Below are 21,272 nucleotides of genomic sequence, written 5' to 3' on the forward strand. Positions count from 1 at the left end.
TAAAAGTGAAAAATGCTCATTGGTGTACAATAAAATATGAAACCTAAAATGAAGCCATGCAGAAATAAAATCATATGCTGCTCCTGCATGATCTAGAATTGCTATATAAATTGAGTTGCAAATGGACGTTTAGGCTCGAACCCTTAAAAAAAAAAAAAAGACTCACTCGGTAATGGAATACTACAATTTAATTGAAGTACTGAATGTTAGAAAACAAAAATACCCCACCCCCGTTTCTTCCTGCTGCTCTGTACAGATGCTGATAGGCAAGAAGTCCGTGCGCACGTCACGCAGACAAACCTCTGAGTGCAGTGAGCAGGATGCGCTGATGGAAAAGTTGCGTTTTTGTCATGTTCGACCTCGAGGCCAGGCGTGTTTTCCTGTCCTCTCGAGCCTGCACCTGAATCGTCTAAATATCCTTGATGACATCCTCGAGCTCTTCTTTGGAGTACATGTGGAAGGTCTTCCCCGGTTCCACTGTTGCCAGCTGCAGAACACAACAAAGACGGAGATATGTATTGTTAAAATATATTAATTCCGGTACAGTGGAAACACATTTTTTTGCATATACAACACACTATACAATAAGACGGTGGGGGGGATCAGGAAAGGCAACAACAAGAGGAGACAGGAGGAAAATAAAGACAATTCCAAAGTAAGCTTCTATGAGGGAGTACAGTGTGGGACTGTCAACAAACGTCGGCATACATGGGCATGGAGTCTCTCGACATGAACTGGAGACTTGCACCGAGGGAGGAGGGAAAGGCGAATGGAGGCGTTCCCAGTGCGGCCAGCAGCCAGCCAAGCCGCTGTGTGTGGGTGGGGGTGATTATTTGTTCACATAACAGACACGGTGAGCAACTCTGTCTCCTTCGTTCCTTCTTGCACTATGCACTTATGAGGAGTTTGAGTTTTTTTTTTTATATATATAATTTATTACTTATTTTCATTCATTCATTCATTCTCTACCGCTTTTTCCTCACGAGGGTCGCAGGGGTGCTGGAGCCTATCCCAGCTGTCTTTGGGCGAGAGGCGGGGTACACCCTGGACTGGTCGCCAGCCAATCCCAGGGCACATATAGACAAACAACCATTCACACTCACATTCATACCTATGGACAATTTGGAGTCGCCAATTAACCTAGCATGTTTTTGGAATGTGGGAGGAAACCGGAGTACCCGGAGAAAACCCACGCATGCACGGGGAGAACATGCAAACTCCACACAGAGATTGCCGAGGGTGGAATTGAACCCTGGTCTCCTAGCTGTGAGGTCTGCGCGCTAACCACTAGGCCGCCGTGCCGCCCTACTTATTTTCAATGGCTGCAAAAAATTAGTCCATTGCATAAACTGGTTGCAGGGGGACGGGTTTAACAGAGACACAAAACAGACAGTGACATGAGCCATTGTGTGTCATTTAGGCTGAACCTGTTGCTGAAATGTACAATAAAGTTTAAAAGAGCAAGTACACAACTCTAACCATCCACTCTTTAGACTTCCTGTACTGTACTGTACTGTACGTCCCAGGTTAGGATACTCCAGGCAATTAATAATGGCACATCATCTACGAAATTGTAAACAAGGTACCCACCTCGATATTGGTGGCGTTGAGTTTTTCCTCCATCACCTGCTTCAGAATAGTGAGGGACGACTTGATGGCATTTTTTAGCGTCATGGACTGCAAGTTTTCAGGAAGAGACAAACAAAAACAAAACACTGACTTTCCAATAAGAAAAAATCTCCCCTAAAAATGTGGGTTGATCGCATGCGAGAAGACGGCCGGTATCGAGATTAAGACCCCTAACCTTGTGGTAGACCTCTTGGAGGGAGCTCTGTGCACCCTCGGATGCTGAGCCGATTGCTCGAGCGTCACACTGCACAAAGGTTCCTGAAGGGTCCATGTGGTACCTGAGTGCACAAAACAAACATTTTATAAACCGGTATCGAACATCTGATGGCGTCTATAATGCGCACAAATACTGCATGTATAGTGACGTACAGCTGGGGTCCTTTTTCATCCACTCCTCCAAAAAGAAGCGCAACTCCGAATGGTCGACTCTGTGAAAGTGACAGCAGAAGATGATGGATCTATGAATACGTTTCTTCCCTTAGAGCAGATGACGAGATGAGCAAAGCAACCGACCATCGCACCGGGGTCGGCGTCCTCCTCTCCAAACTGCAGCGCCAAGTTGGACACCGCCTGCGTCACGCTCTCCACCGTCATGGTCTCGTTGTAAGTGAACCAGTGGTTCTGTGGATTTGCACATGAGGGCGGGTTCAATGCTGATGAAACGAGCAACGCAACATCCGAACATCCATACCTGTGTCTCCACTCTGGCTTTGTCGATTAGCGTCTTGGCATCGGCTATCAAGCCACTCATTGCACAACCTTTGAAAACAGAGAAAACACACCATTAGTACCCCTGCATGGAAGTCAGTAGAGTGAACCACTATCCTATCAGGCATGGTTATGCATTTTCTTTGGTGGTTTTGATGGGGTTAATAACCTTAAAACAGGTAATTGAACTTACTAAGACATAAGAAAATGGTACATACGTCACTGTCCTGGCTGCTCAGTACAATACCATCAATAGGTCTATATAAATAAACCGAATATTTTCTTAAAAAGCATAGAAAACCTGCGTATGACTTTCTAAATACGCTTTTTAACATTAGTAGAGCCCTGCAGACATTAAATAACAACCCTATAGTCACATTTACATTTTTAATTATCCTTTATTTTACACTACATAGCACAGACTGCGGGATCTCTGCAGGGATAGCATAGCAAGCTACCGAGCTAACTAGTTAGCCTCTCCAATTTACTTATTCTAAACTAAAGAGTGTTTCAAACAGAGTGAGGAAGAAGGACAAAGTAAGAAGACAAAAAGTTACCACTTACACACAAAATGGCTAACTTTTTTAAGCTTCTTTTCACCCACTCTGTTCATTCTTTCACTGTGTGACCGTATTCTAATGTCATGTCTCATCAATGTAACATTATTGACGCCAAGTGACCAAAATACCACTTCAATATTTTAGACTAATAATAGGCCAGTCAACTATGAAACAGTGATGATTTATTTATTTACTTTTTGTCGCAATAGAGTGAGGAAGCGGAATTCAAATTGTGATGTAGCGAGAGATGATTGTACAAAACGTAAATTCTTTGAGCACTTCTGTGACCACTGAGAAAGTTCCCAGAGTGCATTGCGGTCGATCGCTTCACTGAAAAACTCACCAAGCAAAAGTAATTGAGGGTCGAGGCTCCACTCACCAATGTGACTGTCAATCTCCACAATCTTTTCAATGCTGTTAGGCTCCATCAGTGGGGACGTGATCCTCTTCTCCACAGCAAGACACACGCCTTCTGATGTCTGGATACCGATGGCTGTGGACCCAAGCTAGCAAAACAGACGGAATTATTTTTATAGTTATGTATATAACTACTACAATATCGGTGGGAAGTTCAAATTCAAATTATGCATGACTACATAAAATAATAATAGGCAGGTCACTTACTTTGATAGCCTCAATAGCATATTCAACTTGGAATAATCTTCCTTCAGGAGAGAATGTGTTGACACCTCTGAAAGACATTCATTTTGAATGGTGATTATTTGAATAGTGATGAAATAAACATTCAGTTGTAATATCTCTCGTAAGCAATGGGACAATATTTTAATAACTTTATTAGTAAAAGCATGCAAACACACCACAACAGTCTGAATTAAGACATATAGCATCATTTTTTAAAAAAGGCTACAGTACATCGAAAACAAAAAGACGAAAGTGAAAGAAGACCGGTGCCGTGACATAATAGTTAGCTGCTAACATTAGCTTAAACCATACAACAGACTTATCTGGATCTAAAATTAGCCTGAATTCTACCACTTTACTTGTTTAAAAGTCACAATCGACAGTACAAATGACTAATACAAGAACCATGACTGTGCTGCATTTAGTTTATCTCTACGAAAAAGAAGCACTCAATAAATGACAAAGCAATTTGTGCCGAGTTGTTTCCACCAACCTGTCATATTCCGATCTCGTCAAGAACATCTTTCAATCTTGAACACAGGACCTACGAACGCAGAACAATACATGAGAAAATAATAAATACATTTATCTTTTTATTTTAACAGTCCGTTTAAGTAGTTGCAGACAAGTTCGCCGTGACACTCGGCTAGCTGTGCAGTTTAGCGGTGGCATTAACTGAGCATGCTAGCTCGCGCAAAAAAACAATCGTTACAAAGACTTCAATGTTTAATCTAAACAAGATATTATCCAAAACAATACAACGTTATTAAAACATGTACAATATGACAAACGCAAAAAAATTCCCCTAAATCTGCAGAGTCGTAGAGTTATTTACCTTGTGGCACAAACCCTTGAATGAGTTTGCTAGTTTCGGGGAATGGTTGTGGGTGTAACACTGAAAGGGTACCGTGTGATTACAAACCGAAAAATATCAGTTCCACCACTCAAATAAATACACGTAAAATAAAGTTTTATCAGAGATCTATTTTTAATTTCATATTTAATAGCTAGATAATTTAATAAATGACACAAAATGAAAATGGTTAATAGATGAAGCATAGTTATGACACATATATAAAAGAAGACGGTGCACTCAACACAAAAAGATTATTTATTTTAGGTTTGTTTTATAACTGTACTTTATAGATTTTTAAATAACATTAATATGTTTTTAAACAAATTTCATTGCTTCTGCTTTTTGGTAATGTGATTTTTGGGGGCACTTCCACATGATGGCACTATTTCCTTCAAACTTAATTGTGTTAAGTCCCTGTTTCCACTTAGAGCTGTGCAAATACAATAAAATACATTTAAGCCTTTGTGCTCCAAACTGTTTAGCGTTGCATCATTGTGAGGTTATAATAGGTTGCAGCCCGGTTTCTGTATTGATGAGGTTGAACCCTTTAATTAATGGCAACTTTCATCTTTCTGCCAACAATAGTCTAATGTTCCTTCTTTCCAAGTATGGCAGCAAAACAACAATACCACAGTGAACATGGCTTGCATTGCACAATACCAGAAATGCTTTTCATGTGTTGTGAGTCATTGACCATATAGGAAAGATTATAAATAATAATAATGAAAAAAGTTTTTGAAAAAACAGCCAAAAAACTGGTACCGTGCTGAGAGGAGGGGTCTGTTATGTGTCAGGTTTCATTTTGTTCTGTGCGTACGTCTCCCACTGCAATTGGGTCTCCTTAAACACAAAGATTTGACAAGCCATGCTGGTGTTGCTGCTGGATAAACAAGACCGTTTTTTGTTTCTTCTCTCACAGGGACGTTATACAAACTGAAATCTTTGTAGCACACAAAGAAACATCATGAAGACCGTCATTTTTCAGGCTTTGCTCGTCATCCACAGTAAGTTGATTTGTCGTACAGGTAACTTTTGAGGATACTTAACATCTCACACGGTGCACTGCTTTTTGTGCCATTTGCGGTGATTTGTTGTTAAAAAGAGGCATTTTGTGGTAACTGTTATTAAGAAAGAGGCATAATGTTTAAATTTAAGATCTACAAAAACACTGACAGTTGGGGTGCTACTCAAAATCAGGTGTCGCGATACCTATTGGACATCTGAGGTCAATAGGTAGTGATGGATGTGACCTTTAAGGCTTCATAACATGTCAGCAAACTCTTTAATGTCTTTACCATAAAGTGGTCGGTCCCTTAGACCACAATATTCATGAATATGAATATTATATTCAATAATATGAATATGAATATGTGGACTCTCTGTGGACCACAGATGTCCAAAGTGCAGCCCACGAGCCATTTGCGGCCAAAAGTGGAAAAATCATCATTCATTTTAAAAGAATAAAATCATAATATTAAGATAATTTTTTTAGGGGAGAATGTCATAATAACATCGTTTTAGTAGCATAAAGTTGAAATATTAAAGAACAAAGTCATAATATTATGATAAACAAACAAAATAATGAATAAAGTTGTAGTTGTTGGAAAACAACGTTGCGAAAAATGTTATACCGTGACAAGAATAAAGTCAAAATATTATGGGAAATAAAGTCATTTTTATGAGAAGAACATTTTCGAGGCATAAACTGAAATAATTGGAAATATAAAAAAAAGCAACAGCAGCAATTAAAAAAACTGCTGGAATTTTTCTAGATTAAAGACAAAATCTACACTCATTAAAATGTTAAGACCAATTTTAAAAAAATGACATTGGATCTGTAGAGGGCCGCGCGATGTACAAGTGGTTGGCATGTAGGCCGACATGCGTTCGATTTTGGAGTGTGCGTGTGGTACTTTGGTTTCCTCCCACATACCCAAAACATGGATGTGACTGTGATTGGCTGGCGACCAGCCCCGGGTCGACTCCGCCTCTCACCCAAAGGCAGCTGGGATAGGTTCCAGCATACCCGCATACCCTTGGTGGAAAAAGTTTGGACACCCCTGCTCCAGAGTCTTTTTTTTTTGGGGTGGGGAGAAAACATATTGTTATATTGGGGTAAATAAAATAGCACATTAAAATGAAAAACAAAGCAACTAAAAGTAAGGAAGTAAGCGGCTTTAAGCGGCTTAAAGCTGTTCAAAAAACAGTCTATTAAAAGCCACATTCATTCCTTTTCAGCCAACTCACACATTCCTGGTTTCTGAGTCTCAATCTATGTCGACCACATCAGTAACTCTGCTGCAAAGTTGGAACTACTTCCTGTATTTGTTTTTTCATTCAATTACAATGTAGGAATATTAAGATAGATTACAGTATTTCCTGTCCTGCTGTTGAACTAATGTAACTATTTAACCGTATTTGTCTTTCAGTCTCCTTCATCTGCTTCTTCACTGCAGGTGTGTTGTACTATTTGTGTACTTTAATACCTTAACAAAGTCATTCGATTCATTTCAATTCGCTTTCCCCACTTTGTGGCCCTCAGCACGGGGCCAATCAGACAGCAGCAGCAGCGTTGTGGTGGCCGCCTACAATGTGAGCGCCCCCGCTGGCTCCAGCGTGACATTGCAGTGTGTGAGCGGCCGCATGGTGTGGACCAGAGACAGGCTGAGGGACAGACAAAGGGTGGTCCACTGGGATGTGTACCGGGCTCATATGGACTACGGCATGGAGAGAGTGTTGGACATGTATTCGGCAGGAGAACAGAGGATCTACAACTCCTACAACCTGGATCGAGTGGGGCTTAGCCGGAAGGCCTTCAGAGATGGAAACTTCTCCCTGGTCATCAAAGGTCACGATTACAATCTGTGAATTTTGGTACTTTGAAGTACTCTTTGGGGCACTCATTGAAATACTTCTTGGATCTCATTCGGTTTTGCGGCCAGGTATTGACTGAATGTTTCTGTTTCTGTGTTTGTAGATGTGACAATGAACGACAGAGGTCTGTACTCTTGTAACCTCCACCATCTCTACTGCCACCTATACGAGACGGTCCGAGTGCAACTTAACGTCACTAAATCCCGTACGTAACATCCGGAGTTGATGACATCATCTATGAGAGTCACAGTGAGCTTTTCCTACAGGTCGCAAAGAGCAGCGCTACTGGGACGGCCACAAAGCCGTGTACGTGGTTCTGCTGGGGAGCACCGTGGTGCTGCCGTGCGTCAACAGGAGAAACATTTGGACCGACTGGAGCAATGAGGAGGAGGATCAGCAGGTCGGTTATCGTCCTTTTATTCCAGAGGTGGCGTTCAAGTGATTGATAAAAAAAAAAGGAATCGTTGCTTTAAAAGGTGGTACACTGGGACCGGCAGTCCCCGGGAATCCACCACGATCGTGCAGACCGCCTTGTGGACTTGTACGCTTCAGGTGAGCAGCGAAGCTATGGACCCTCGTTTCTTCGGAAGAAGATGAATATCAGCCAACAGGCTTTTGCAGATGGAGACTTCTCACTCACCATATCCGATCTGCAGGTATGAGTTTTTGTTCCATCATGGATCCTCCAGGATTTCTTTCTTTCTTCGTACTTTTGACTCTTAGTGTATTTCAACTAAACTTGCTTATTTGTAGTGTCAAATAAATACACTACACAGTACACTTGATTAAACTTGCACATGTATATACGTAGTACCATGTTTCCAGAGTATTTCTCGCCAAGTTGAATTTTATTGCTCCACTGAGTCTGGTATTGCGTTCACTTTAACAGCAGTACCAAAAACCAAGCAATATGTCATCCGTCCAGAGGTGCTTCTGCACCATTTTTAAGGAAAAACATGCTGACAAAAGTCGAGTGAATGTTTTTCAGATTGCACTCGCAGTTTCGAACAGCCACACTGATAAATGAATGTCCGGAAAAGTACTACAGTAAACCTCGGATATATCGGACTCGGATATATATCGGAAATTCGCTCACAACGGACAGATAAAAAAGAACCGATTTTTTTCTGTAATGCATTTCCAATAAAAATTCATTGCATATATCGGATTTTTTATAACGGATTTCGCCTATTTCGGACAAAATCTCCAGTCCCGTTCCAATGCATTTCCATTAAATTTCCCTCGCATATATCGGATGGCCGCATCGTGGCGCTCCGATTCGCCGAATCGTGACAGGCCGCTATACGACGTCATTTGCAGCGTTGCCTGCGCGTCCAGGTACATTGGAAACATAGTCAAGGAAGTGCCTTTTTATAACCGATAAAATCCGATTCACGCATATACCGGATATAAATCCAATATTTGCGTAAAACGGACATTTTCCGGTATACGCATATAACGGATTTTGCTTATATCGGACAAAACCAGTGGGAACAATTGAATCCGATATATCCGAGGTTTACTGTACTAGTGAGTTTCTAAGCAAAATAGATGTAGTAGATAAATACTTGTATTTATGTTTGTGTTGAACGTTTAGGCCACAGACCAGGGGATGTACTCATGTCATCTTCACCATCATTACTGTGGTTTACACGAAAGGAGACAGTTTCAGGTCACAGTGGACGCACCGCTGATTCACACTAAAACAGAAAAAGCACTACCCAGTGCAGACAAAGGTAACACACACACACTCCAGATATCATGAAACATGAAATATGCATGTGATGCATTCGCTTGCACTTACACTACCGCTCAAAAGTTTGGAATCACTTGCGAGTTTCTTAGTTTTCCAAAGAAAAACATTGTCATGCATTTCATAAACAATTAAACTTGATCAGATGTACAATTCTGCATAGAGGCCTACTATCAACAACTGTCAGTCCTCTGCAACAATCTCCTGGTATGGCTGCTAATCCAAGTTCATCATTTTATAAGGCTAATAGATGATTAGAAAAGCCATCTAAAAATCTAACCTAAAACTAAAATCTCTTACCATGCTGTTAACTACTCCCTTCAGAGAGCAGCACAGACTGGGTCTAACAAGGACACAAAAACGCTGCACAAATATCTGAGAGTGTGTAGTTTAAGACAAAGACGCCTCACAGGTCGTCACCTGGCAGCTGCACTAAATAGTATCCGTCAAACACCAGTGTCAGTATCAACAGTGAAGCGGCCATTTTAGGATGCTGGACTTCATGGCAGGACTGCCAAGAAAAAGCCATATCTCAGACTGGACAAAAAAAAATGTCCAAGTGACCCCAAACTTTTCGCTTTGTAAACATAAACATGTATCTAACTAGCAAAGTACATTTTTTGTGACTTAGAATCAAGTATAATAAATCTTATACAGGCTGCGCGGTGGACTGGTGGTTAGCGTGCAGGCCACACAGCTAGGAGACCTGAGTTTTTCACCGGGTACTACAGCTTCCTCTCACATTCCAAAAACATGCTAGGTTAATTAGCAACTCCAAATTGTCCATAGGTATGAATGTGAGTGTGAATGGTTGTTTGTCTAGATGTGTCCTGCGATTGGCTGGCCACCAGTCCAGGGTGGACCCCGCCTCTCGCCCCAAAACAGCTGGGATAGGCTCTGCGACCGAATGAACGAATGAAAATATTATGCATAATCAGTGTTGGGCATGTTACTTTAAAAAAGTAATTAGTTATAGTTACTAGTTACAGTAACTGAGTTACTGAGTTATTCATTCATTCATTTTCTACCGCTTTTTTCCTCACGAGGGTCGCGGGACATAAAGTACATTTTACCTTTGACATCAACGAGGTTAAAGTACCGTCTGTACTTAAAGTACTGTACTTTAAACACAGTTATTCCCATCACTGTGCATAATTGATTTTTTCCCCTTCCTGGTTGGCTGGGATAGATCACATGACCTGATATTCCATTTTGAAATCCACATTTAAGTTACCAAATATGGTTTTCTTGCCTTTACCCTCAAACCCACCCTATAAGACAGGGGTGGGCAAACTACGGCCCGGGGCCCACATCCGGCCCGCCAAGTGTTTGAATACGGCCCGTCCGTTCTTTACAAAGTATTTCATTTAAACTCAACATACGAACTGGCATCATGGCTTGAGCCAACCTTTTGATGGTTGTATCAATTTTGTTATTTGATGTGGTCTGTTGTTTACAAAGTGCTCCTGAAAAAAGGGACACAAGCATAATGATGATAATAATAATAATTAATTTTAAAATATTTAAATAAAAAATATTTAAATAAAAAATATTTAAATAAAAAATATTTAAATATAAAATATTTAAATAAAATATTTAAATATAAAATATTTAAATAAAAATATAAAATAATAAATAATAATAGCAGATTGCATGACACAGATACAATAATACCAGGTGGACTGTTACGTGTAAAATTTGACATTTTGTTAAATGAATTGACGTTTTGTTAAATCAATGCGGCCCGCGAGTCAAAAAGTTTGCCCACCCCTGCTATAAGATGTTGTTGAAAAGTGACTAGTCACCACTCACTCCCCCCCCCTCTCTCTCTCACACACACACACACACACACTAGGGGGACAGCCTGAGTGTTTTAGCAGTTACGGGCTAAAACTATCACGAGAACAATTAGGACCAAAAAGTACGAAAGCAAAAAAAAAACCTTCACATCTGTTCTTGTGTGTGTGTCACGGTTACTGTATCCTGCTTCGCCCTCCATCTTGTACTCCCCACACTCCAAACTGTGAAAAAAATCCCCCTTTTTTCTGTTTGTTTCATTTGTTTTTCTTGCTCCGTCAGCTCGTCTGAGCCAGATCCACCACAGCAACCACACACACGTACCACCCAGTCCTCCAGGCCTAAGCAGCGGCCGACTTATTGTGGACTTTTCATTTCTTTCTTGTGTATTTGTTTGTATGGAACACAGGAAATGGTTGTTTATAAGTTTATATGGAAGTGCGTAAACCACATTCTTCTCTTTATGTGCACAACTTTCTTTTTTATGAAGAATAATAAGAAGGAGAGAAGAGTCGGTTTTCAGTCGAGGCTGATAAGGATGGATGGCAAAATCATTGGGAAGGTTTGGGATATGACAGATTCCTGTGGTTGAATCCGTGTCTGTGTGTGTGTGTGTGTGTGTGTGCGTGTGTGTGCCAATATGATCTAATTCCAGTGGAATTTCATCCTGCCCTTCCAGTTAATCCTCCTGTCTCAAGAGTTACAGTAGACTCTCCAACATCCTTTTCAAAAGCAGTTTCCCCTTTAAGTGAATATATCGTATCAAGTCATATCATCACCATGGTAACATCTTTATTAACCATACAGCTTTTTTCAAAAATAGGAATAAATGGGACTTTAGTGTATATTGTTGGTTTAATTCGTATTTTTTTGTATTACAATAAATGCTCTAATTATTGCCAAAGCCACATAGTTAATTAAAGTTTAGACTTAAAGGTTAGACCAGGGGTGGGCAAACTACGGCCCGGGGGCCACATGCGGCCCGCCAAACGTTTGAATCCGGCCCGCCAGTTGCTTTTAAATATTTCAACTTTTAACATACAAGCTGGCAACATGACTTTCAAGTCGGATGTCTTAGTCAGTAAAACAAAAATAATAATAATTCCTAGTTTGATGTGGTCTGATGTTGAAAGTGCTGCTGAAAAAAAGAGAAATGAGAACATATAGCTGATAGTATGACAATTAAAATTAGACAAATAATTCACGGCGTAAAATTATTAAAATTATTAAAATTATTAAAATTATTAAAATTATTAAAATTATTAAAATTATTAAAATTATTAAAATTATTAAAATTAATAAATTATTAAAATTATTACAATTATCAAAATTATTAAAATTATTAAAATATTAACATTATTAAAATTATTAAAATTATTAAAATTATTAACATTAAAATTATTAAAATTATAAGTGTAAAATATTGTGTGTTAAATATATGTTTTGGCCCCCCGCACAATTTTGTTAACTCAATGCGGCCCATGAGTCAAAAAGGTTTGCCCACCCCTGGGTTAGACTGTATGATAACACAGCTATAGCGATATAAGATATAAGTCTTATCATGCATTTTTCCTTATTCGCCTTCTTTAACCACCGGCTGCCATGTTGACTTTGGCTCCCATCTGACAGCCTGGATGGTTTGCCTTTTAAACTCTTTTTCCCTGAGACGCACACATGCTCAGGTTTATTTCCCTGTCTTCTTAACAGAGGAAAGTATTTTCGGTTGGAAAAGAAAACGTGGAGTGTTTCATGTGTCAGGCAGCTGGTGAAAAAGAGAGAAAGAGAGGACGAGAGAGACTAGAATTGGGGAGAAAATAATAAGATGTAGGTCATCCCTCCCTTCATCCTCCCATCAGACACAAACATAGCGGCCATCAGGGATCGAGTTAATAAGCAAAAGGATCAGATTCGGAATGTACACAGTAGAAAATCATTAAAAAGGTTTATGGAATGTGAAGCTCTTTGCTTTACTTTCTGTTATTGGTACTTGTCATCTTTGGTGGTTTTACTTCACAGAACAAGAAGTCTCATGGCGTGACTCGAAGGTTTCGAGAAGTTAGGCCTGCAGCTGTTTTTTGTCATATACTCAAAACACATCACCTCATCTTTCTGAGTCCACCTGGAAATGTGCTCAACATGTTAGTGCGGCCAGGAGACCTTTTGTTATGACTTTTGTTATATGTCATATGACACATGTACTGTATGTACTACAATACACACACGTTTCAAGTCAAGTAATTTGTAGATATTTATCAGGCACTTTAGTTGGTAACCTAAGAGGGTGTTCAAAAAGGCAGTCGAGTCATGTGGTCTCCTCCCAGCCAATCAGCTGGGAGAGAGTCAGCTTGTAGCGTTTGTGCCTCAAACACTCAAAACACTCAAACATTAAAAAACACAGTGTAATGATTTTGTAATGATGTATCATTAAAATAATGATAGTAATAAAAAGCTGAAAAAAATTCACAATATACAGTAGCATACCTGACCAGGGGCGTCACTAGTTTCTGAGGGGGGTTGGGGGGGGGGGGGATTAGCCCCCTGGAGATGCACAGGATACGAATGAATGTAGCAGGATATGAATGAATGTAGTAGACATTAGGAATTCCCCCCAAAAAACAAAAAAAAACAAACTGGGATATATATATATAATATAAATTATACATAATATATATATGTTTTTTTCTATATTATTATATTATATAATGATCATTATTATATTATTAATTAGGCTATTATTATTACTATCATCATTACTCTTTTTCTGATTATTACTATTATTACTACTACTACTACTACTACTACTAGTAGTATGTCAATATTTATTTTAACTCCTATTCTTGCCCTATTATATAAAATTTGTCAGATATTTTTTTTGTGAAAAAAAATCTATAACAAATATCTAATTATTTCGGGGGACATAAGAACATTTTAGGGGGGATGAAGAACAGAGACCCCCTAAAATAGGCCTAGTGACGCCACTGTAACTGACACATGACTAATACCGATCGACGACTTTTGCACAGTACTGTACTTCAATAACTTTGTAATGGTTAACATAAAAAAGATTGAAAAAAAGGTCTGCGTATTTAGTCTCCAAGAATTACATCTGTGGTCTGCCTGCTATGACTAATATGCCAACCCAAATTGCTGAATATGCATATTTTGGGAGAAACTTTGTTGAAAAAAAGTTATATATGAAGAAAGATTGCCGCTAAAAGTCAACTGTTACTCACCTTTCAGATGAAGGGAACAAAGCGGATCCACCTCGGGTCATCAACGTCGTCCTGCCTGACCAGAGACATCACTTCTTGATGCCACTGGGATTTGTTCTCACCGCCTTCCTCCTCCTGGCATTCATTGTCCTCCTCATCATCCTGATCACACGCAGAAGAAGAACCATGGGTCTGTATTTGAATACACCGTTAATAACAATTTTAATAAATTAAGCAGAGGTGTTAATATATTTAGATTAGGGTTGTCCAAAATAGCGCATTAAGTGGTGACTCTTAATGCTAATTACATTAATTTGTTTTTAAATTTAATTATTTTTTTAAGTTGTTTTCCACAGCAGTTAACGCATGCGCATTACGTCATAGCCACAACTCGCTTGCTAACTTGCTATGACGACATAACGAGTTACAATAGCTTCCTCACACACTCACACAATCCGCAACTCTTTAATAAGTTTATTCTGACCTGAATACATCAACAGCAGTGTAATTCCAACACAGTATATGTATCTTCATCCCGCAAACACATCTTAAGTCCCGTAGTCATCGAAAAAACACTTCCTCGTCGTCACGAGACGACCGCGAGGGGCGTTCACTGACACGCTGACCATCACATAATGGTTTTTACTAAGCGTGTATACGTGGTTTAAATAAACAGACAGACAAAAGGAAACTATAAATGGATATTCGTATGACTCACTTAACTCTTACTGTTCATGTAGAATTTGATGCATTCAGGTGCGTTCAGAAAGCAAAGAAAATACATCGACACACAAAACAGGTGAAAACACATGATGTCTTTGAACGCTACTCGTCGTGGGTAATTCAAATGTTCTGCTACTATTCAATTAATTCATCATTTCAATACCATAATTTATATATATACTTAAGGTCACGTAATATTGTTTTAAACTCGTCTGACCAGTCCCACAATAATGTCTTGCTAATAATGTAGCTTTGACACTGGACTGTGGCTTGGGCTAAGTGCTAATCATGCTACGTCATGCTAGGCTAACCTAAAGGCATACTTATTTGATCTCATTGGATTGCTGAGGTGTTCCTAAAAGTAATTTTCTTTTGATTTTAGAGTTATATTCCGTGGCATCCATGAGGTGAGTGCTATTATGACACAAAACACACACATAAAGTGAATAAAATGGACCATCCTTACACAGACTTGAACTCTCTCTCTCTGCTCCAGGTCCAATAGAAGTCGCAGCAGCTCGGATGAGTTTGAGATGGAAGTTTCCGGGGCGACGCCGCCTATCAGGGAACAGGATGATCTATTCGGTAAGCAAAGACGAACACAATATGTTTAAACCAGAATGTGCATTTAAACTTTCAACCATGTGACTTTTAAGACTTTAAGAACAACCTGCTGAAAGAGGTCAACATAAATACTCCATGCAAAGTCATTGATCTCGACAAAGGTAACACAAAGGCAAACACAAAGGCATCCTTAAATGAGGGATTCGGTCTCAGATTGTGTTTTAACTCTTGCAGAGATGCAGAAATGTTGCAAGTGAGAAAAGTAACAATGAGGTCACTGGCTGGTCCAGAGGCTGATCTACACATCCAAGACTGCTGGGAGTTTCAGCAGAGGAGAGTCCACAGGGATGTGTGTGTGTTGTGACATCCTCACAGCTCCCACACCTTCATGTTTCCCAAAAGGTACAGACAACTTAATCCACGACACACGGCACCACAGTGCCACACAGTGGTTGAATGAAATTACTGTACTTTGAGATGTTGACTTCAGTTATAAGTGATGCAATGTTCTGCTCATGATCATTATCTGTCAAAGTTACATAACACTTTTCTCTGATTGCATCTTAACTGACTGCACTAAAATACCACTGAGGGGGCTATTTTTTTTAGTGCAAAATATAGTTGTGTGTCATTTACAGTAGATGCACAGGCTTTTGTGTTCAATTTTTTTTGTCGTGTTCAATTTTTTTTTCAACAAGTAATGAAATAAAATCAGACATCATATTTCATTTATTCATTCCTTTGTGTCACAAACAGTCCCTGAATTCAAGACAAATGGCTTTTATACACTTTTGTGAAGTTTTGTGTATATTTTCCTACAAAATAACATACTATGTATGTGTGTGTATATAGATATATATCTCCACACACACAACCAGTCAAAAGTTTGGACGCACTTTCCCATTGTGTGTGTGTGTGTGTATACATATATTGTACATACACACATACATATATATATATATATATATATATATACATATATACATATATACACACATGTATGTATATATACATACACACACACACATTCAGTATACATAATTTTCCATCTAAAACGGAACCTGTTCAGAAAACCATGTGTTCTGCACAGATGGGCCACCGTATGGAAGGAAGCAGCAGTCACACACACACGCACGACCACCGACAATATTCCGACTACACCATTCCCCCCTCATACATACACAGATAAGACAGTCAAAGGAATTGTATGTGTAAGTCAGCAAAGTCCGGAATCTGGAGAGAGAAAAGCGCAAGCAGGGGTTGTCAAAATTCTTCTTGCAAATAATCCACATATTGTATCTGCTGTTGATGCACCCAAAAGACATGACAGGTAACATGACCGGAGACAATCAACCTATGGAGAACTGAAATGACACTGCGGCGGAAATTGAACCACATATATTATAAGAGCCTTTTTCACAGAAAGCAGCATGTGCGTCTTTGTCCCAGACATTCTACAAACCATGTGTAGCAACATAGCATGTGTTAACCATGGTGTGTCACCAGGCCAATCAGGGAGTCCGTGTGGTACATGTACTGTACAATCGATACTCCAGGTCCGTAAACGTTTGTGTTTGGATACACAAATCGGGGTCGGGCAATGTCTCCATCCAATAGCGTGTCGTGGTGGTGCAACCTGTACTGACTGTTCTGAATGCCTAAACCCGGGCCCGTGTGGTCTCTCGTCCCGTGACTTGGTCACATTTGAGCTACAGTGTGCCCAGTTGTGTGTGCACAGTGTTCATTCATGTTCCTGGGGCGGCGGCGGCGGCGGTGGCGGCCATGGGGTCCTCTTGCAATATGCATGAAGTGGTCCCACGGGGTACACTTTCAAAACAAACATGAAAATATGAAGAGAGGTATAATAGTCATGGTCCAATGAAAGCGGTCAGTGAGGGCCGACTTTGAGAGTAAATACGACTAAAATAAAATTAAGTGCTGATCGCTCTCGCTCCCCAGCCCCCAGGGTCCGGTCCAGCCCTGGATATTTTTACAACGCAAGTTAAACTAAAAACACAGAGACCTAATCCTCTGGCCTGATCAGACAAGATGCACGGTAGAGAGCTGTCCAAGGTGGATGGTCGTTTAGGGGTCGCAGCTCTTTCAGGTGTCCGCAAGGGAGTCTGCCTCGAGGATCTCCAGAGGGGATGAGCTATCGGGGTCTGGGGCCGGAGGGGAGTGTGCCACTCCAGCGCCGGCGTTGCAGCTTATACAACCCTGAAAAACGTAAAGTGAAGTTACACATACGTTTGGGTAAACAGAGAAATGTGCAAATTCCCACCTGTGTGTCTATCTCTTGTGGGATGGTGTGCTGCTGGATCCAGGGATGGACGTCGGCAAGCTCCTCTCGCTGCTCCTGGCTGAACCAAGGCTGGAGAGGCTGAAGGACTTGGAGCTTCTCCCGGTCCTCAGCCAACACCTCGTTCTGGTCCCTGGAAGGGATGGAAAAAAATCACACGAAATGAGTTTAGGGATGTGAGATAGCACAAAAAAAGATCATGGACATGAACATGAAGCATATTCAGGATTCATATTAGTACATATGTGCAACCAGAGGGGCACAACGCGTGACCTGTGCTGCAAACTTGGGGTGTCACAAGACACGAGACAAGACCATACAAAATAAATACATATATTTATATATACTTTTTATTTTTCTGAACAAAATAAGATGAAAAATAAATAAACAAATCAAGAATAAAGAAAATCAACCAATCTGTAATAAATAAATATAATAATAATAATAAAAACTTAAGAAACCACATATAGTTGGTGGGTAGACAAATGATTTTTTTCAGATTAAAATGAACAAAGCATTATTAGAGCCCTGTAGACATGACAAAACACGACTATAGTCACATTTATACTCTTTTTATTTACAACATATTGCGCAACTGCAGGGTCTTGAGACACATGCTAACTCGCAAACTAGAGAGCTAGCGACCTAAACGGTAGCCTTCAAGTTATTTCCTTTCAACTTAAATAGCCAAAAACTTACCACTTCCACACGGATAGGGAGGATAACTATTAACAGTTATTTAACCTTTAACATGAACATGAATCAAACGTAATAATTTTTTCTGGGTACATGATACCATACAGCATCCATATCAAACTTTACATTAAACTTTCATATCAAGGCGGGGACCTCAAACTAGTGTCCTGCGGGCCACATTTGGCCCGCGGGCCGCGCGTTTGAGACCCCTGTATTATACAATATATTGCACCCTACTAATTTAATTTCTACTACATTACACTCTTCTGCACTCTGTGTTTATGTAGTTTATGTTTTTTTCTGAATGTCACATTTTTTATTTATTATTATTTTTATTTAAATTTTTTTTTTTTTGTCTTGTCACATTTCAATCCTTCCTCCTACCACCTACAGGTGGCAGTCAAAATAATCGTTAAAGTGTTAAATGGACAACATAAAAGGAACAGTTCTGACACCAACTAACAGCAAGCTTGGTTTTGGAGAAAAGTCGTTATTTTTAGATTTGTGTGTACCTTGTGTGGATCTGGTAAGTCATCATGACACGTTCCGACGTATGCTGGATCATGTTCCACAGCGAGTTCTCCACCTGCGTGTCGAAGCTGCGTTGGTGCTCCGCCGGTGCTTCCTGGCTTTTCCTGGCTTTGCGTGACGTGTCTGATGAATCGTTGCTGGCAAAGTACTTGCTGCTGTTGCTGCTGCCTGCAAGCCAAGAGCAGCGGTCACAACCCGCTCGCGGTTGGAACGCTGACATATGTCGAGTTTGTCCCCAAAATATACTTCGACTGTAGCATTGTGAAGGTGAGAGAAGTAAAAATCCTTACCGGTGTGTGAGGTAGAGGTTCCATTGGAACCGGATCCAGAGCCTGATCCCAGCGAGCCCCCCGACTCTCCCGACCCTGACCCGGAGGCATTGGAGCCCGTCCCCGACCGAGCGTCTTCTTGTAGTAGCAGGTCAAGCAGCTCACTGGATGTGGACTGAGCATCGTGGTTCCCAGACTCACTCGGGGCGTCACCCTAAGGAGTAAACGGTTGAGTGTCATTGCAACATAGAAACACAAAACACAAAGATGTCATTTGCGACAAGGGGATCCATAATGTTTTTGTGATATCCGTCACCTTGTTGTTTCGATGCTCATGAAGGCTTTCAGCATGATTATGCCCGCTGCTGCTCTGCCCTTCGCTCGGTTTGGGCAGCTCCTCCTGCAGAAGGTTTAGCTGGAGAGGAGAACTCGAGCGGGAGCTGGAGAACAGAGCGCGCGGGTCGGCAGCTTCCTCCTCCTCGCCGCCAGAAGAGCAGGCTCTGGGTGAACCCAGCAGGGGCCCAGGGGACGCCTGGTGTTGAGGGACGGGCTGGGCTTGGAATTGAGGCTGCGGGAAGGAGGCTGCGGGGGCGAACCCTGCCATGGTGATGTGCGCCTGGGGCAGCATGGAGACGTTGGAGGGCGGGTAAACGGATGGGTAGCCTGAAGTGAAAGTTGGGTAGTTGGGCAGGATGACGGCCATGACCGGCGTCATGAAAGAGTTGACGCTCTGGGCTTGAGCCATGGGCTGCATGCAGTGAAAATGGGAGATGTTGTGTGGATTCTGGATGGATTCCATCTGCACGGGTTGCATGCCGGGGATGTTCTGGGTTTGCTGCATGAAGCTGAAGTTGTAGCTGAGCTGGTTTTGATCAGGGGCCTGCACCGCAATCGGAGGGGGCCCGGGCAGCTGCTGTGGTCTGGGTGGTTGCTCGGGGGCCGGCTGGGTCGCCATCATGGGAATGAATGGCGCTTGAAGAGGGGATGCTTGAGTGTAGTGCGCTGCCATCTGGGGCTGGGAGGATTCCGAGGAGGGCCAGGAGGACTCTGGGACACGACGAGGGGGTCCGGCTGGGGAGGTGTAGCTGTCCGAGGAGCCTTGGGGCTTGGGGCGCTTAAGTCTGGGCTTTCCCCTTCGAGAGCGGCTCAACCCGCCGCTAATTGGACGCGGGTATTCACCTGCGGGAATTTTCATCGAATATTTAACATCCACACAAATGTGTCTGTGACTGTCCAACGTTTCCCAACACTGACCTCTGTGGTGGGAGTGGGCCATGGAGCTGTTGTCCAGCTGCAGATAGAAGCTGTAGGGGCTCTGCAGGATGCGATTGCGAAATCGATCCACATACTCCTGCTCCTCCTTCTGCGTGTGAGCTGACAGCACCTCCTTGGTGAGACCAACAAGCCTTCTCTCCTCGGCGGCGGGGCTCGGAGCCGGGCGGACAGGGGTTGGACCGGGATCAGTGGGATCACTTCCCATTGGTACGTCCTCCAGTGCTGTGACCTCTGCAGTGGAGGTGGAGGGTCACATAAAGTCATCAATCAACAAGGAATTTGATTTAACATATAATCTAGTCATGGCCAATGTACTGGTCGATATATTGATCATCGGCTTTATTTCAGCCCCCAGTTGCCATCGGCCCCAAAAATCCCGTATGGGTTAGGCCAACCTTTTTGAGGACGAGGGCTACTTTGTGAGCACGGATAGTATGAAGGGCGGTAAACACAATGACAAAACTGCGCGCATCACTTTTTAGTAATCAGAACAAAAGGAATATTAGTACAGTAAACCTCGGATATATCGGATTCAATTGTTCCCACTGGTTTTGTCCGATATAAGCGAAATCCGTTATATGCGTATACCGGAAAATGTCCGTTTTACGCATATATCGGATTTATATCCGGTATATGCGTAAATGGGATTTTATCCGTTATAAAAAGGCACTTCCTTGACTATGTTTCCAATGTACCTGGACGCGCAGGCAACGCTGCAAACGCTGCAAATGACGTCGTATAGCGGCCTGTCACGATTCGGCGAATCGGAGCGCCACGATGCGGCCATCCGATATATGCCAGGGAAATTTCATGGAAATGCATTGGAACGGGACTGGAGATTTTGTCCGAAATAGGCGAAATCCGTTATAAAAAATCCGATATAT

At 41.4% G+C, this 21,272-nt stretch overlaps 3 protein-coding genes across 6 annotated transcripts in view; 1 reads left to right on the plus strand and 2 right to left on the minus strand.

Annotated features, from left to right (window-relative positions):
- Window positions 1-170: 170 nt before the first annotated feature.
- On the minus strand, window positions 171-14,193 carry psma5 (proteasome 20S subunit alpha 5). Of its 2 annotated transcripts, none has more exons than XM_058054673.1 (10): window positions 14,053-14,193; window positions 4,033-4,083; window positions 3,522-3,588; window positions 3,277-3,403; window positions 2,321-2,388; window positions 2,143-2,250; window positions 1,999-2,057; window positions 1,805-1,907; window positions 1,591-1,677; window positions 171-487 (listed from the first exon to the last, which is right to left on the minus strand). In XM_058054673.1, exons 2-10 carry the CDS (start codon window positions 4,059-4,061, stop codon window positions 410-412), a joined length of 726 nt encoding a protein of 241 aa, XP_057910656.1. In that variant the 5' UTR covers window positions 4,062-4,083; window positions 14,053-14,193; the 3' UTR covers window positions 171-409. The 2 variants fall into 2 exon arrangements, with proteins under 2 accessions (XP_057910656.1, XP_057910655.1); XM_058054672.1 differs by lacking the exon at window positions 14,053-14,193 and adding an exon at window positions 4,375-4,477.
- LOC131106025 (matrix remodeling-associated protein 8-like) lies at window positions 5,196-16,045 on the plus strand. Of its 2 annotated transcripts, XM_058054670.1 has the most exons (12): window positions 5,202-5,399; window positions 6,825-6,851; window positions 6,938-7,243; window positions 7,373-7,474; window positions 7,536-7,669; window positions 7,746-7,925; window positions 8,867-9,005; window positions 14,060-14,221; window positions 15,137-15,161; window positions 15,251-15,339; window positions 15,411-15,479; window positions 15,553-16,045. In XM_058054670.1, the coding sequence occupies exons 1-12, from the start codon at window positions 5,360-5,362 to the stop codon at window positions 15,573-15,575; spliced, it is 1,296 nt and encodes a 431-aa protein (XP_057910653.1). In that variant the 5' UTR covers window positions 5,202-5,359; the 3' UTR covers window positions 15,576-16,045. The 2 variants fall into 2 exon arrangements, with proteins under 2 accessions (XP_057910654.1, XP_057910653.1); XM_058054671.1 differs by lacking the exons at window positions 14,060-14,221; window positions 15,137-15,161; window positions 15,251-15,339; window positions 15,411-15,479; window positions 15,553-16,045 and adding an exon at window positions 11,102-11,358 and having other exon boundaries at window positions 5,196-5,399.
- The window catches only part of per3 (period circadian clock 3), an 18,419-nt gene continuing 13,179 nt past the window's right edge, over window positions 16,033-21,272 (minus strand). For both annotated transcript variants that reach the window (XM_058054669.1, XM_058054668.1), the window contains exons 17-22: window positions 20,368-20,619; window positions 19,430-20,292; window positions 19,135-19,327; window positions 18,826-19,012; window positions 17,600-17,750; window positions 16,033-17,535 (exon numbers count right to left, since the gene is read on the minus strand). In XM_058054669.1, coding sequence (XP_057910652.1) covers window positions 17,422-17,535; window positions 17,600-17,750; window positions 18,826-19,012; window positions 19,135-19,327; window positions 19,430-20,292; window positions 20,368-20,619 — 1,760 coding nt within the window. In that variant the 3' untranslated portion in view covers window positions 16,033-17,421. The remainder of the gene's footprint in view (window positions 17,536-17,599; window positions 17,751-18,825; window positions 19,013-19,134; window positions 19,328-19,429; window positions 20,293-20,367; window positions 20,620-21,272) is intronic.

The sequence above is a fragment of the Doryrhamphus excisus genome, chromosome 18 (assembly GCF_030265055.1).
Source record: "Doryrhamphus excisus isolate RoL2022-K1 chromosome 18, RoL_Dexc_1.0, whole genome shotgun sequence".
Lineage (NCBI taxonomy): Eukaryota > Metazoa > Chordata > Actinopteri > Syngnathiformes > Syngnathidae > Doryrhamphus > Doryrhamphus excisus.